The 17,635-nt window shown below is 44.7% G+C and overlaps 1 protein-coding gene across 5 annotated transcripts in view; it reads left to right on the top strand.

Moving 5' to 3' along the window:
- The window catches only part of TESK2 (testis associated actin remodelling kinase 2), a 146,776-nt gene that overhangs the window by 84,534 nt on the left and 44,607 nt on the right, over nucleotides 1–17,635 (top strand). For 4 of the 5 annotated variants that reach the window (XM_033916660.1, XM_033916663.1, XM_033916662.1 and 1 more), the window contains exon 9: nucleotides 8,082–8,168. The exons of the other annotated variant lie outside the window; for it this stretch is intronic. In XM_033916660.1, the coding sequence (XP_033772551.1) occupies nucleotides 8,082–8,168 (87 nt within the window). The remainder of the gene's footprint in view (nucleotides 1–8,081; nucleotides 8,169–17,635) is intronic. 5 annotated transcript variants of the gene reach the window in all.

Below are 17,635 nucleotides of genomic sequence, written 5' to 3'. Positions count from 1 at the left end.
CCCCACGAGAACCGCAAAGCGCCCCCGTGCTGAAAGCGGCATCCGCCCGCCCTTCCTCCCAAGCACGGTCCTTACCCCTTCTGCTCGTTGTAAGGGTGAATGCGAGCTCCCGCCTCTTGCCTGGGCTGGGCCTTGAGCATCTGCGCATGCTCAAGGCCTTCTGGCTCTCGTTCTCTCGGAGATCTCGTTCTCTCCAAGAGAACGAGAGCCAGAAGGCCTTGAGCATGCGCAGATGCTCAAGGCCCAGCCCAGGCAAGAGGCGGGAGCTCGCATTCACCCTTACAACGAGCAGAAGGGGTAAGGACAGTGCTTGGGAGCATACAGCAAGTGATTTCCTTCATTCACTGCCTCTCCGGCAGCCCTCTCCTGTCTCCCTTGCCTAAAAACCGTATTCGCGGTTTTTCAAAATTCATGGGGGTTCCTGGAATGGAACCCCTGCGAATTTCAGGGGAGTACTGTACTGTCAAGCTCAGTACTCCCCTGAAATACCAAACTCATAACATCACCATCCCATGCTGTATGAGGTCTTGTCCTGTCATATTCTATTAAGTATTGCCATGCTCCCCTATGTATTGTCCTATCATGTCATGGCCTAAAATGTACTGTCATGCTCTACATTACTATGCCCTGTTCAGCTTTATTATGTAAACCCTGTTATGTAATGTATATAAATTTGTAACCCGTTCTGAGTTCTTCTAGGAGGAGGATGAGAGAGAAATAAATAATCTATAATACAAACTACATGTGAAGGTGCAACCTGGATCAGACCAAATCCAGGCCTAGGGGGGTGGAGTTGGATTCTAGACACCAAACAAATTCTGCCATACAGTCTGACTGAACCAGCTGTCACTTCTTTCCTAGCCTTACCTAGATGATAACCTGCTGCTCTGGGTAATTCTCAGAGAGCCTGATGTTTTGGCAGACTTTGAGAATAAAACTGAGAAAATCCAAACCTGGAGCTGCTCTGGCACCTGCTCCTAGATATACACGACACTATGTAGCTCATTTTCAAAATAGAAATATATCCCCAAAATAGCATAAAATGGCATTCTCGCCAAAACATCCACGTTGCCATTTTCTAGACATTTTACAAGGCTTTTTGTCTGCAGTCCGTCTAAATTTCAAGGGGGCATGTTATAGGCAGGTTTTGGACATTTTGCAGCAATAATAGAACTTTTTACAAAAGGACATTTGGGCACCTTTTTGGCCCTTTTTTTGTTTTTAAAACCGGTTTAGCCGCAAACTGACCAGATGGCCACTAGAAGGATTAAGGCTAGTGGTCTCTGACTCCCTCTCACCCCCAAAAGACATGAAAATTACAGTATATTCCAGCATGTATTACTGCTTCATTTGGCCGAGCAGGAGGGGTACTGCAGTGAACATTGCTTTAAAATGTCCCAGGAAGTGATGGCAGCCTCCTGGATTACAACAAGGAGATCACCTTCCTGCTGCCTCAGATCACACTGAGATATTATGAGTTATAATGTAGGGGGAAGTTTGCTCTGCATATTCCCATACTATTCAACATGAAAGTGGAAAAATAGAGAAAAATTTTTAAGGATTTGCAGTTTTCAAAATGTACCAATATTTGTCTGGAAAGGACTCTGAGATGTGTACAGGAGAGATTTAGAATACAAAATAAAATCAGAACATGAAGGAGGGAACTTAGTAGGATAATGAAGTCTAAGTTCAGCTATACTAGATCAAGGAAAAGCTGTGGGAGATGAAAATCTCTACAGTGTTAAGAAGATCAACGCAAGTATATATAAAGTCGAAGATATTAATATATTAAACAGTCCATTCATGCTGGGTTCCCCCCCACCTGCACATCATCTGAGTTAAACAAACTTTTCACAACTTTAGATGTTTGTTCCCGATGACTCTGTAAATTAGATAGTATGCGATTTCAAGAAAATGAATTTGTACACTTTGAATGTCTGCATACCTTATGCTGCTTGTTTGGACTAATTATTATTTCAGTAGTAGATCTTTCTGAAAGAACTTGAAAACTCAGAGATTTTTGAAGTAAAATAGATTTGATGAAAGTTAAGAGTATCTGGAATAAGAGATAGAAGTACACTCAGTTTAAGGTTTCCTGCATCTACATACATCATGAGTTGTTGGAGAAGATTTTCAGAAAACAGAAAAGAAATACGTGTTGGTATGAAGAGTTGATATCAGCGGGTTGTTTTAGAGTCGTGACACAACATCAGAGGAAAGGAGCTTGTTGTGGATTGTATTGCCACTATCCCATATGGGGATTGCCTATATTAACTTGTATAATACTGATTTAGATTTATTCTATAGTTTAGCTGAGTACAAATATGCTGAATGGGAATTTGAAGTGAGGAAAGGTAAAATAGATGCATAAAAGTAATTTAAAATCCTGAAGGGAGTAACACTGGACCAGAGCCTGACCATGAAAGAAAGACCAGGTAGTCTCCCTGATTAGAAAGATCTTTCTCACCCTCTGGAAGCTTCGGTCCATCAGAGCTTACTTCGATGTCTCATCATTTAGAATTCTGCTACAATCCCTCATACTGAGTCAGCTCGATTATTGTAACATCGCCTACTTAGCACTCTCCCAGAAAAACATGCGGCAATTGCAACTGGTTCAAAATGCAGCAGTTAGGCTACTTTGTGGACTGAAGAAGTTTGATCACGTGACACCTTCCTATTGACTTCTACACTGGCTGCCGATGGAAGCACGTGTGAAATTCAAGTTTGGTTGTTTTTGCTTCAAGGTACTTTACGGCTTAGCCCCTAAATATATAACAGACCTTTTCTCCTTCACAACCAACAGATTTAGGAGAACCTCACATCTGAACTTTGTTTCTCCACCGGTTAAAGGTTGTAAATTTAAAGGCATCACCAACATCTCTTCTCACATCAAGCAGCATTATGGGGTAAAGATCTAGAACAACTGCTTGTGCCTATTACTTTTTTTTTTTAAACTTCTTTATTCATTTTTACATCAATCAACAAGTTTACAATTTTATACAATATATTATACACAATCACTTGTACATTCTTAACCATAAATCTTACCAAATTGTAAAATATCCCACCCCATCCCCTCCCACTTCTATACTTCAATCATTATCATATTCTATCTTTTTCATTCTATATTCAATCAGTCTTGTAAAGGTGCCAAATCATTTGAATATGTCATTAATGGCCCACATATCTTTTTTAAATTATTATAATTCCCATTCTGTAATGCAATAGCTTTTTCCATTCTATATATATAACACACTGTATTCCACCAAAACGTAAAATTAAGTCTTGTATAATCTTTCCAATTCCTAGTGATATGCTGAATGGCAACTCCTGTTAATATTAATAATAATTGATTATTAGATCCTGAAATTTGGACTTTTATATCTCATTGAAGTGCCAAATAAAATTGTGTCATAGGACAGGGCAACATGATTTTCTAATAACAAATTAATTTGGGGCCAAATTGACTTCCAGAATGCATTTATGCAAGGACAGAAAAAAATTAAATGATCTAAAGTCCCTGCTTCTTGCTTACAATGCCAACATCTATTAGACCTAGTTATCTACTTTTTGTAAGCGAACTGGGGTCCAACACACTCTATGCAACAAAAACAACCATGTTTGTCTCATAGATGCCGACATTGTCGATTTTATTCTCCAAGACCAAATTCGTGGCCATTGAGATGCCGAAATTTGGTGCTTAATCTCAATGCTCCAAATATCCCTCAACCCAGTTTTCTTTTTTTTATTCAGATATTCACTTAACAATTTATACCACTGTGCGGCTTGGTGACCCAAGAAATCCGCCAGAAAGCAAAGGAATTCCAAACTATATTGATTATTAAGAGTCTTCCATTCAGGGAACCCCTCCTGAATAGCCTGCTTCAACTGCAACCATTTAAAATTTTGATTTTTATTCAGACCAAATTTGTGTTGCAATTGTGAAAAACTAAGCAGCAATCCATTTAAAATAACATCATTCAAGGTACGAATACCCCCAATAATCCTTTGTGCCTATTACTTATAGGGAATTCAGGAAGCGCTTAAACACATCTGTTCCTGAAATACTTAGGTAACCGACCTATACAACCTTAGTCCCCAACAAATGATCTCTAGTACTGTTAATCACTAATTTTGAACTCTGAACTAGTCCAATAGATGTTGGCATTGTCATCTTGAAGCTGGAACTTTAGATCATTTATTGTCCATTCATTAAGGCTTTTTGGGAGTCTATTTGGGATCAAATAAATTGCCTGTTGGAGAATCATTTTAAAAAGCATTGTCTTATGACACAATTTTATTTGGCATGTCTATGAGAGCTAAATGTCAAATATCGGCTAATAATAACAAGCTTTTGATGATATTAACAGGAGTTGCCATCCAATAAATAACATATAATTGGAAGGATTGTAAAAGACTGAATTATTGTTTCTGGTGGAATTCAGTTTGTCACGTGTATAAAATGGAAAGAGCGTTGGCAGTTCAAAAAGGTTATTATAATAAATTTAAGGATGTGTGGGGACCATTATTAAATTATAGTAATGAATAAGTTACACTTTTCCCAATTTTAATACACATGTGGATTTGGGGTGGGGGGGGTTGGTTTTTTTTCATTAAGAATATATATATGAATGTCATAAGATATTATTTTCAGGTAGTACATTTTAGTTATATATGAATCTGGGAGGGGGGTGGGGGTTAAATCTTTCTGCCTGGTCCCGTGCCGCTCTGTGATTGGCTCCAGTCCAAATCCTTTATGGCTTCCAAAAATGTTTCCAATGTGATTACTGGTTTTACCACCAGCTTTCCAGCCTTCTTGAAGCTCTTCCCAGTCAGTATTCCTTCCTCAGATGAGCCTCTGCCTGAATTGGGCTCCAAGGTTTCCTCCTCTTCACATGCAGGGCTCAACTCAACACTCCTCGCCTCAGTTGAACAAGGAGGCTCAGCTAACATCGGGGGTGAGAGTGATATCTGATCCAGTGAATCAAGCGCTCACCCGCTTTGCTCTGCCTGCTGATTCTCAGGCTGAGGGCCAGCAGCGGATTGCCACTCCAAAAACTGAAGTAATGTTGATTGAATTGGGGAGGATGAGAGTGCCAGTGACATCAGTGTTCATTGCTCCTTTTTTTTTTTCTTTATTCATTTTTAAAAATTCAATTGTGCAAAGATGATGCTTTTACATAAAATAATATCATTACAGCACAATATACTTAATAGAATAAAGACAAGACTTATTTTCTCCCACCCACTTTCCAATTTACAAAGATCTCATAAAATACTTGTAATCAACCCTTCTATATTTCTTAACAAATGCCAAAACATATCCCCCTCCCCCCGGATGTGCATGTTTTCCCCAAATTATACAAATAAATCGATCTTTACAATATTTAGTTAATGGTTGCCAAACTCCCATAAATTTTTTATAATAACCCTTCTGAATGGCCATAAACTTTTCACTGCTCCTTTCCTTTTCGAGTGCAGCATTTCAGAAAGCAGGAAAAACAGGTAACGCTGAAATATTTTTGCAAGAAAAAAACTTGGAGCTCACAGAACATCATCAGCGTTCTTCTGCCATCTTGTTCCTCTCAACTCCCTCAGCTACTACTTTTGAGAACCAGATTTGGTGATTTTGAAGTATGTTGGTGAGATGTTCTTATTTCTGTATAGTTGTTTTATGTATGTTTTTATGTACTTCGCACAGATTTTGGGATGTGCTGGATATAAATATTTTAAATAATCACAGAGATCCTTGCAGAAATGGAGCAGAGACAGGAAAATGAGTTCCCATGGGGCAGGGAACAATTTGTCCCTGTATCATTCTCTAGTATGTATGTTGGTTATATGATTGTTTGTAGTTTTACCCTTTAGGTCTAGGCAGGTTAGAGTTTTTAAAAATAGAACACCACATCACAAAATAACTAAAAACTGATCTTGTCCTGCTTTTGGAGAATTCTAATGATACACCTGACTCCTTTTTTGCCTTTGAAATCTTACAAGAGAGGTTTCTGTGGCCACCAATTTAACCTTTTAATTGACAGATGGTGAAAATGGCTGCTTTATGTAACTTGATTTGAACAAGAGCAACAGTGCCAAGTAACTGGCATTTGGAGATGCAAATCTCCCATAAGAGCTATAGAAACACTTTTGCTTCTGAGCAACAATGCCAAATAAAGGGTTAAGTGGTGGGCCTCCTTTTCGATAAATATGAGGCCTTAATCTAATAAGGGTCATTGCCTCTTAATTTGCAAAGGCACCTAATTGCAGACCCCTCGTATTGGGTGTGGAGAAATTGTCTCTATGCTTTGTTATTGGAACTTCAGTATGGCAAATTTACTTCAAAGCGCATGCCATATTTTTTCTGTCTCCTAGAGCCCGCAGTGCAGTTTTAAACTTGCTCTGAGGGGGATGTGGGTACATTGGGAGAGGGAAGTTGGGGGAAGAGGATGGGGTGGATAATGGGGAGCTGAGAATATTACTGGATTGGCCATAAGGATTGGGTCACCGGTGTTTGTTGGGTTTCAGCTTTTGTACTTCTCAGCTCTCCCATTTCAGGTTTGTTACTTATATCTATTTTGTTCATCTTATCTGTTTAAGAACATAAGAACCGTTATACTGGGATAAACCAAAGATCCACCAAGCCTAGTATCCTGTTTCCAACAGTGGCCAACCTAGGTTCCAAGTACCTAGCTAGATCCCAAGTAGTAAAACAGATTTTATGCTGCTTATCCTAGAAATAAGCGGTGGATTTCCTCAAGCCATCACAATAATGGCCTATGGACTTCTCTTTTAGGAAATTATCTAAGCCTTTTTTAAACTCCGCTAAGCTAACTGATTTCACACATTCTCCAGTAATAAATTCCAGAATTTAATTACACGTGTGAAGAAATATTTCTCCGGTTTATTTTAAATCTACTACTTAGTAGCTTCATTGCATGCCCCCTGGTCCTAGTATTTTTGGAAAGAGAGAACAAGCAATTCACATATAACTTTTCCACTCCACTCAGCATTTTATAGACCTCTATCATATCACCCCTGAGCAATCTCTTCTCCAAGCCATCTTTCTTCATAGGGAAGGCATCGTATCCCTTTTATCATTTTTGTTGCCCTTCTCTGTTTCCCTTTTTTAATTCCGCTGCACACAGGATTCAAGATGCGGCTGTACAATAGAGCTATGCAAGGGCTTTATAACATTTTCCTCTTTGTTTTCCATTCACTTCCTGATAATTCCTAACATTCTATTTGCTTTCTTAGCTGCCACCACATAATACAAATGCAGTTGACATAAATAATAAAAATAAGACACCAACTGTGATAAATAATTAGTTAGAGTAACACCAGAATCTAACACAATACCCAAACTACAAACTTTAGCTACCAGAGTAGTTGCTTCCCAGTTAAGGGATGGGTGAGTATACTGACAAGTATTTTTGTGTACCCCAAATCGTTCAATTTTGAAAGAATTGAACTGCAATCTTTAATTTGTGTCAAACACATGATCTAAACCCAAAAGAACGTACGGCTGAATATCTGCAAATGAGAGAATATAGATTCCATACTTCAAGGCAACTTCAGTAACTGGTCTGATAGGTTAACCCCATATTTCAGTGTGTTAGGCTTTGACAGTATGAATTATGGTGAGATCTGTACCTGGGACTTTTAAAGTGATGTTCACTGCAGTACTCGGCTGTCTGTGTGGCCGGTTTGCTGAGAATGCTTAGATATCCTAATGGCTTGTTTTGTGAATTTTTCTTTTGGATGTTTTCGTGTTCGAAAATGGCCAAAAAAGATTAGATACACCAAGGGCCAAAACATCTAGATAGGTAATTTTCAAGGGAAAAGAAAAGTTAAGCGTTTTAAGGTTTCAAAAATGGACATTTTCTCTACTCGATTTTTGGACATCTTTCCCAAAACGTCATATCCAAAATGCCCCTGCCCCTCCACGTCTATCTTTTAGAACTGCTATTTAGTTTTTCATAGACATGGACATTTTTCTTGCTACAATCTCATGCAGTGAATATGAATCGCTCATCTTTGCTCTACGTTTACAGACTAGACTAAATGACCAAACTTTGTCCATGCAGAATTTTGGCTTGGATTATGATGGATTCCAGCACATGGTTGGGGACTGTCCCCCTGATTTCCTTCAGCTGAACTTCAATTGCTGCAATGTAAGTACCTCATTCTATAGCACATTTGTGCATTGTCCATTTTGAACAGGCCTAAGTACATCACATACAGGTTGCCCACTTTTCTTTAACAAGCTCATTTAGCATTCTGCTTTGAGTTTTGAAGTATGCTGGTATATAATGGCTTTTGAGATAAAAGGCTGCTTTGTTTACCTCATTGGAATAACTACAAGATGGCATTGTATCTTCCAAAACAGACAATATTTGTTTATTGTTAGTATAAAAACTATAAGTATTACAGCAGCAAAGACATATCTAAAAAAATGTATTGTCAGTTCAGAATATGCAATGGAGAGAAGAATTTGCACCCATATGCTTAGCAGGGGACTAGCAGTTCCCCGTAGCATAAGTAAGTGAATCTCTCTGGCTTTACCTAAAATACACGTGTTTTTTATACAGAGCAATTCTTCCTTTGTTCCAAGAAAGTCCATCCCCGAATTCTGGTTATGTAATTCCCTATTGGTACATAAAAATAATGTACAGCTAACTCTTCCCTATCGTCCACGCCTCTCTCTCACCTCCACACCCCCTCCCAGTAAAAGGGGGGCCTTACAGAAACAGAGAACTGTTGCTGAACTTCCTTCTTTCAGCACGTAGACATGCAGCTGCTAATTAGAGGTGTTACAATTATTCGAGTTGGTGTCCTTGTAAGATGAAAAGTTGGCAACGAGATGGCCTTTCAACAATCCAGCTGTCTGGTTCCCAAAGCTTGGTTGGGAGACAGGAAACCCATGGTTTGGTACCAAGTTCTTTCATCTCGTTACACCCACATGAGCAGAGCTCCTTGCTCATTATAAAAAGTTTTATGGCTTTCTTGGGTGTCTGGCATATGAAGTTTATGAAGTCATATAGCAGTGATAACAGGTCAGCATAACCTTGAAGGGATATTCTCACAGCAGGGAAACCAGAACATCATTATTAGCATTGCAAACAGTCTGGGCCTGGCTATGGGAAAATATGTCTGTAGTTTCCAGCAGGGTGTCCAGCATACACAAGTGAAAAGATAGGTCTGTAGAGTCCAGTTGAATCATCTGTATGTCCAGAATATACATGTCACTTTGTATGCATTTGTTTTTTATGATTACATATGTATATCTGTTATCCCAGGACAAGCAGGCAGGTATTCTCACTAGGGGGTGATGTCATCAGACAGAGCCCCGGTACGGACGTCTCACAAGCACGTGTTGCTTGTAGAAACTTAAAGTTTCTAGATGCCCGCACCGCGCATGCGCCGGTGCCTTCCCGCCCGGAGATCCGGGCGTGTCTCCTCAGTTCTTTCTTTTCCGCGGAACTGAGAAGTTCAACTTCATCATGCGCTAGCTGAATTCAGTTAAATTTGCCTTCCTTGTCCGCGTTTTCGCTTTCTTTTAATTACAGTTAACAGTACTTTTCTTTTTCAGTAAAAAAAAAAAAAAAAAAAAAGAAGATTATTTCCTCCGGCGGGTCGAACGGGCCGGCCACGTGGCTCAGGCCCACTGGCTTCGACCTCGCGGCGGAGATTTTCCGGCCTATGTCCCGGCCAATCACCGGGTTTAAAAAGTGCAGCAAGTGCCAACGCGCGATTTCACTCACGGACCCTCACTGGCGCTGTTTGCAGTGTTTGGGCCCTGACCACATCCCGAAATCGTGCAGGCCTTGCTCTACCCTTACGGCACGCTCATTCAAGCGGCGTTGCCTATTGTGGGAATCGATGTTCAAGATGGACGCAGCTAAGGATCCCTCAGCCTCCACTTCATCTGATACCTCCCCGGTTCGGGCGAAACCGGTATCGACCCCTCCTGCATCGAGTGTGGTGAAACCGGCATCGTTCACCCCGACACCATCCACGAGCTCGACGTCGGTGCCTGCCCCGGTCTCCTCGGTTCAGGTACCTCTTCCTTCCACAGTGCCACCAGTGGTCATCAAAGTGCCGAAAGCTACTAAGCAGAAGCACTCGGCCTCGAAGGAGCGCGATGTCCTTGCAGGAGGACCCCCTTTCGGTGCGGATCCCTCCTTATCGGCTTCGCTACGGTCCGTGCTGGAAGCTCAATTCGTTGAGCTCATGCAGACCATCGGACCCGGGCTCATCGCTGCCATACAGGGTGACCTCCCGGTACCGGTCCAAAGGGGCGGTCCACCCCCTCCCCCTCCTCCCCGTTCGACCTCGAAAACCGACGAGGACGAACGGGGGAGGGCGGCGATGCCCACGCGGCAAGCCTCGTTTACCGATATGCCGCCATTAGAACCCATTACGCCTCCGCGCCAACATGGGACCAGACCTCCGATCGATACTCAAAGCCCTGGGCATAGTCAGGAAGAGTTCTTCCGTACTCCTTACCAGACTTGGGTAGCATCGCAAGAACCCGCATCGCAACCCCAGTTGCGATCCACCGCTTCCAGCCCTATCCACCACTTGGGGGCCTCGGGAGACCATGCGATGCACAGACGATCCCGATCCCCGTCCCGCCACCGAGACGGGCACCGATCGAGACACTCATCCTGGCACTCTTCACGCCATTCGGAGGTGTCACCGCAGAAAAAAACTGCAACGTAGGGGATACTCCTCATCAGAGGTGTCCCCTCCGGGGGGCCCGGAGTACGAGGAGACACCGGTGCCCGATTCTCCTTGCCACTCCCCGATGTCCATGGACCTGGAGGCCTCCTCCTCCTCCAGCCCGTCCCACAGGCCGACGCTGGCGGATCAATTGTCCTTCTCATCATTCCTCCGACAAATGGCGGATGATCTGGATGTGACCCTTGACACGGGCTCCCGATACTCCAAAGAGTATCTGGACACCATGCATTTACCTACCCCTCCAACGGAGTCGCTTCGGCTCCCCCTGCATAAATTGCTGGACCAGACCTTCATGCAGTGTTTCGAAACACCGTACTCCATACCGGCGATCCCCAGCAAACTCGATGCTCGATACCGCATCGTGCACCATAAAGGGTTTGAGGGCCCTCAACTCTCCCACCAATCCCTACTGGTCGAGTCCTCTCTTAAAACGCTCTCATCCCTCCCAGGTCTACGCCTCTGTACCGCCGGGCCGAGAGGGGAGAACGATGGACAAATTTGGTAGAAAATTCTATCAAAACTCCATGATGGCGTCACGGGTGCTGAACTACAATTTCTTTTTCTCTTCCTATCTGGAGTTCTTCTTGCCGGTGCTCCGCAAGTTCACTCCGTTCATAGACAACCAAGCTCGATTCGAGTTCGAGGAAGTGGTAGCCTCCCTCTCCCAATTACGCCTCCAGCTGATGCAATCCTCCTTCGATGCATTCGAACTCTCGGCACGTGCTGCCGCCAGCGCGGTAGCCATGCGTCGCCTGGCATGGCTCCGTACAATCGATATGGATCCCAACCTCCAGGACAGACTCGCCAACGTACCATGTGCTGGAGCTGACCTGTTCGATGAGTCTATCGAAACTGTTACCAAGAAGCTGTCGGATCATGAAAAATCTTTTCAATCCATCCTGCGGCCCAAACCCAAACCTCAACAGTCTCGACCTTCCAGGCCACCCCTGATTTACCAGCGGCGTTACATGCCCAGACAAACGCCTGCTGCGAGACAACCTGCGAAGAGACAACCTCCCCAGAAGTCTCAGCAAAAACCTCAGCCACCGGCTGCACCTAAGGCTCCCCAGCCCTTTTGACTCCCCCCCCGGGAGCATAACCGACACCGTTCTGCACTCAGCCTCTCCCATAGGGGGCCGCCTCCATCTTTTTTACCATCGATGGGAGGCCATAACCACGGACCTATGGGTCCTTACCATCATAAGAGAAGGATACTCTCTTCAATTCCATCGGGTCCCCCCGGACCATCCTCCAAGAGAGTATCCTTCAAGCTCGACGCAGACCGCCCTTCTTCTTCAGGAAGTCCAAACCTTACTTCAGCTTCGGGCTGTCGAGCCGGTCCCGTCAGACCAATTGAACCGAGGGTTTTACTCCCGGTACTTCCTCGTCCCGAAGAAAACGGGCGACCTGCGACCCATTTTAGACCTTCGGGCCCTCAACAAGTTTCTGGTCAAAGAGAAGTTTCGCATGTTGACTTTGGCTTCTCTATACCCCCTCCTCGAGCAGAACGACTGGTTATGCTCCCTGGATCTCAAGGAGGCCTACACTCACATCCCCATTCACCCGGCCTCCAGAAAGTTCCTCAGATTTCGGGTGGGAAATCTGCACCTACAGTATCGAGTGCTACCATTCGGCCTATCTTCGTCCCCCAGAGTCTTCACAAAGTGCCTGGTGGTAGTGGCCGCAGCACTCCGGGACAGGGGTCTACAGGTGTTCCCATACCTCGACGACTGGCTCATCAAGGCCCCGTCAGCCCCAGAGGTCACTTCGGCGGCCTTGGCTACAACCTACTTCCTCCAAAATTTGGGCTTCGAGATCAACTTTTCCAAGTCTCATCTACAACCCACCCAGTCCCTCCCCTTCATCGGAGCGGTCCTGGACACCACCCGACTCCGAGCATTCCTGCCTCTGCAACGCATGGAGTCTCTTCTTCATCTCTGCCAGTCGGTGTCTACTCGCCAAACCCTACCGGCGAGACAACTGATGGTGCTCCTGGGCCATATGGCCTCCACAGTACATGTGACACCCTTTGCCAGACTCCACTTCAGGATCCCCCAGTGGACCCTGGCATCACAGTGGAATCAGACGTCCGATCCACTATCCAAACACATCTCAGTCACACCTGCTCTTCGGCAGTCTCTACTTTGGTGGATGACCTCTTCGAATCTATCCAGAGGTTTGCTGATGCACTCTCCCCCCCATCAGAAAGTTCTCACAACCGATTCGTCGAATTATGCATGGGGGGCCCACCTGGATGGTCTCCGCACCCAAGGATTCTGGACCAGTGCGGAAAGACTACACCAAATCAATCTACTGGAACTCAGAGCCATCTTCAATGCGCTCCAAGCTTTCCAACACCTACTTCACGACATGGTAATCCTCATTCGCACAGACAATCAGGCCGCCATGTATTATATCAACAAGCAAGGAGGCACGGGCTCGGCCCTCCTTTGCCAGGAAGCTCTACGAGTCTGGGACTGGGCGGTGCGCCACAACGCCCTACTCAGAGCAGTATACATTCAGGGGGAGAACAACGTCTTAGCAGACAAACTAAGCCGTCTGCTACAACCGCACGAATGGACTCTCCATTCCAGCCCCCTTCACCAAATCTTCACGCAATGGGGGACGCCTCAGATAGACCTCTTTGCAGCTCCCCACAACTCCAAACTGCCTCAGTTTTGCTCCAGGATCTACACTCCTCATCGCCTCGAGGCAGATGCTTTTCTACTGAACTGGGGGAAACGATTTCTATATGCGTTCCCTCCATTCCCGCTGATCCAGAAGACCCTGGTCAAGCTGAAACTCGAACGGGCTACCATGATTCTAATAGCCCCTCGGTGGCCCAGACAACCTTGGTTCTCCCTCCTACTTCAACTCAGCAGCAGGGAACCAGTACCACTTCCAGTGTTTCCTTCACTACTTACTCAACATCAAGGATCACTGCTTCATCCCAACCTGCAGTCTCTCCACCTGACAGCTTGGTTCCTCTCAACGTAACCCCTCACCAATTCTCACAAGAAGTGAGGGAGGTCTTGGAAGCTTCCAGGAAGCCCGCCACTCGACAATGCTACTCCCAGAAATGGACCAGATTCTCCTCATGGTGTGTTTCTAAATCAAAGGAACCTCAGCGAGCTTCCTTATCCTCCGTGCTGGACTATCTCCTACACCTATCTCAATCTGGGCTCAAGTCCACATCCATACGAGTCCACCTGAGCGCTATTGCGGCGTTCCACCAGCCCCTACAAGGGAAACCCCTCTCGGCCCATCCGGTGGTCGCCAGATTTATGAAAGGACTCTTCCATGTTAACCCTCCTCTCAAACCACCCCCAGTAGTTTGGGACCTCAATGTAGTCCTTTCCCGCCTCATGAAGCCCCCGTTTGAACCACTCAACAGGGCCCCTCTTAAGTATCTCACCTGGAAAGTGCTTTTTCTTGTAGCCCTTACGTCCGCTCGCAGAGTCAGCGAACTCCAGGCATTGATGGCGGATCCACCATTCACAGTATTCCATCATGACAAGGTGGTCCTCCGCACTCACCCGAAATTCCTGCCTAAGGTGGTCTCCGAATTTCATCTCAACCAATCCATTGTACTTCCAGTATTCTTCCCTAAGCCCCATTCTCACCACGGAGAATTGGCCCTTCACACTCTAGACTGTAAACGTGCCTTGGCTTTCTACCTGGATCGCACCAAGCCACACAGAACCACTCCTCAACTTTTTGTCTCCTTCGATCCTAACAAGTTGGGAAGACCCGTATCAAAGCGCACCATCTCTAATTGGATGGCGGCTTGTATCTCTTTCTGCTATGCCCAGGCTGGATTATCACTTCCTTGTAAGGTCACAGCCCATAAGGTCAGAGCAATGGCAGCCTCAGTAGCATTCCTCAGATCAACACCAATCGAGGAAATTTGTAAGGCTGCCACCTGGTCCTCGGTTCACACATTCACCTCACATTATTGTCTGGATACTCTCTCCAGACGGGATGGACAGTTTGGCCAAACAGTATTGAAAAATTTATTCTCTTAAGTCGCCAACTCCCCCTCCATCCCACTGAGGTTAGCTTGGAGGTCACCCACTAGTGAGAATACCTGCCTGCTTGTCCTGGGATAAAGCAATGTTACTTACCGTAACAGTTGTTATCCAGGGACAGCAGGCAGCTATTCTCACGTCCCACCCACCTCCCCTGGGTTGGCTTCTCAGGCTAGCTACCTGAACTGAGGAGACACGCCCGGATCTCCGGGCGGGAAGGCACCGGCGCATGCGCGGTGCGGGCATCTAGAAACTTTAAGTTTCTACAAGCAACACGTGCTTGTGAGACGTCCGTACCGGGGCTCTGTCTGATGACATCACCCCCTAGTGAGAATAGCTGCCTGCTGTCCCTGGATAACAACTGTTACGGTAAGTAACATTGCTTTCTCGATGAGTGGAATATAAAAGAAATAAATGAAATTAAAATCTCATGCTGCCCCATAGATTTCATTGTGAAACCCCATTCCAGCAGTGCAAGGCTATCCTCCAATTTGCCGTTAAGAGAAGTAAGCTTGCCCTCACAAGCTCAGGAAGTGTGCATAGGAAATCATGAGGGCTGAAATATCTGTCTTCCCACCCAGAAGTGGAGAGACCTGGACAACTATAACAATCCATGATGGCAGCCTAAGAACTGGTTAAAAGATAGAAAAACAGGGTGGGTTTAAATGGTCAATAAAGAAGGGTCTGTGTTGGGAGCGCTGCTTAGCAATATTTATTTATGTATCGCCTAGAATCTAGGCAGTTTCCAATATCAAAAAACATTCATAAACAATTTAGATATTTATTAGTGATCTAGAGATGGTAATAACAAGCGAGAGAATTAAATTGCTGATGACACAGTTGTGAAAAATTGCAAGAGGACCTTGGCAGACTGAGTATCTAATGTGAGCAAGTGCAAAGTGATAAATGGTAGGGGGTGAGAGGGAGGAACCCAACTTGCAACTACATTAGGAGTCGCCACCCTGGAAAAGGATCTAGGTGTCATTGTTGAGGATACGTTAAATCCCTCAATTAGTGTGCAATGGCAGCTAAGAAATCAAATAGAATGTTAAGAATTATCAGGAAAGGAATGGAAACCAAAGATGAAAATGTTATATTGCTCTGGTATGTACACACCTCTAATACTGTGTGCAATTCTGGTTGCTGTCTCTGAAAACAGGTACAGAGAAGGGTGACTTCCTGTGAGGCGAGGCTAAAACATCTAGGGCTCTTCAACCTGGAGAAGAGATTGCTTAGGGAAGATATAATAGAATTGCTTGTTTACTCTATCCAAAACTAGGACTAGAGGGGATGTGATGAAGCTATTAAATAGTACATTGAAAAGAAACCACTTTTTAATTGGTAATCATGGTAATGTAGGGTAAATCTTTTCCTTTTAAGATAGGGCATTTTATTGCTCTCACATGGGTAAGACTGGATCTTTCAATGTACATCTGTCTTTTGGAGCTCACATGATAACTTTATTTTGAAGTGCTCATATTAGTTTATATCAGATGGCTATGTTTTGCAAGTACTCCTTGAAGAGGTGCTGAGTGAGGATCTGCTAAGGCAGTGTCCTGCAAACTTTTTTTTTGCTCTGGCACACTAATGGAGCAAATGTTTTTCTGTGGCACATCCTGCTCCACCCCACATGAACCTCATCTTGTTTTCCTGAGCTCGGGGCCATGTCTGGAGGGCCTCCAAGCATGCACAGTCGTCAAAATGATGACATTGTGCACATACTCGGAGGCCCTCCAGACATGGTCCCAAGCTCAGAGAAAATGAGATGAGGTTCATGTGGGGGTGAAAAGGAGGAGATGCTCAGACGCCAGAAGTGACTCAATCCCTGGCGGCACATCCGGAATATTGCTGTGGCACACTTAGAAATAGGTAAACTTGGGTTGCAATAGGTTATTTCATTACTTTTTTAGTTCAATACTCTAACTTTGCAGAAAAGTCAGTTTAGGCAATAGTCTCTTTTAGGGTTTCATTTAAAAAATGTTTGTCTAGATTAGTATTTTAGGTTGCATTTCAGAGCATAAGATAAGGTCAAATTATGGCACAGATATCAGTTGAAGAAAGTCTCTGCTAAGATCTGGAAGTCCTTTCAGGAGTGGTGTACTGTGGAGGATGTAGAGTCCTTCCGAGCTCCAATATTGGTAGTCTTGGACTTTTTGCGGGAGAAACTTCAGAAGGGACTGTTGGTCGGTTTTCTGAAAATGCAGATAGAAGGCCTTTCCTGTTTCCAAGCGCATGGGGACAGAGGTTCCTTGGCCTCTTGCCCAGATGTCGCCCGGTTCATTAAAGGGGCTCTTCAGTTGCGTCTTAGTGTGTACCCCTTTGCCTTCCTGGAATCTTAACACTGTATTTGCAGAGTCTCACTGGATCTCCATATGAGCCCTTAAGGGAAGCTTCCCTTCTGAAAGTCCACCTGAACATTCTCCACTCCTACAATGTGGGAAGCCGAGATGTCCTGAAGATGAGACTCTGCCCAGACCATGAGCAGAGCTGCCTCCTGCGCCACCAGACAACTTTGGTGCCCCCCTGATGATTGACATAGGCCACCGCCATGGCATTGTCCGAGAGAACCTGGACCAACTTGCCCGTCAAAAAGGACTAGAAAGCTAATAACGCCAACGGATGGCTCTGGTCTCCAAAACATTGATCAACCAAGATGCTTCCGCCAGAGACCAAGTGCCCTGAGCTGATCAACCTAGACACTGAGCTCCCCAGCCGAGGAGACTGGCATCCGTGATAAGTACCGTCCACTGGGGCTGATCCAGACTCACCCCTTGCACTAGATAGTAACATAACATAGTAATATAGTAGATGACGGCAGATAAAGACCCAAATGGTCCATCCAGTCTGCCCAACCTGATTCAATTAAA

This window comes from Geotrypetes seraphini, chromosome 12 (genome assembly GCF_902459505.1).
Source record: "Geotrypetes seraphini chromosome 12, aGeoSer1.1, whole genome shotgun sequence".
In the NCBI taxonomy this organism is placed as follows: domain Eukaryota; kingdom Metazoa; phylum Chordata; class Amphibia; order Gymnophiona; family Dermophiidae; genus Geotrypetes; species Geotrypetes seraphini.
This window is presented reverse-complemented; position numbering and strand designations above follow the sequence as displayed.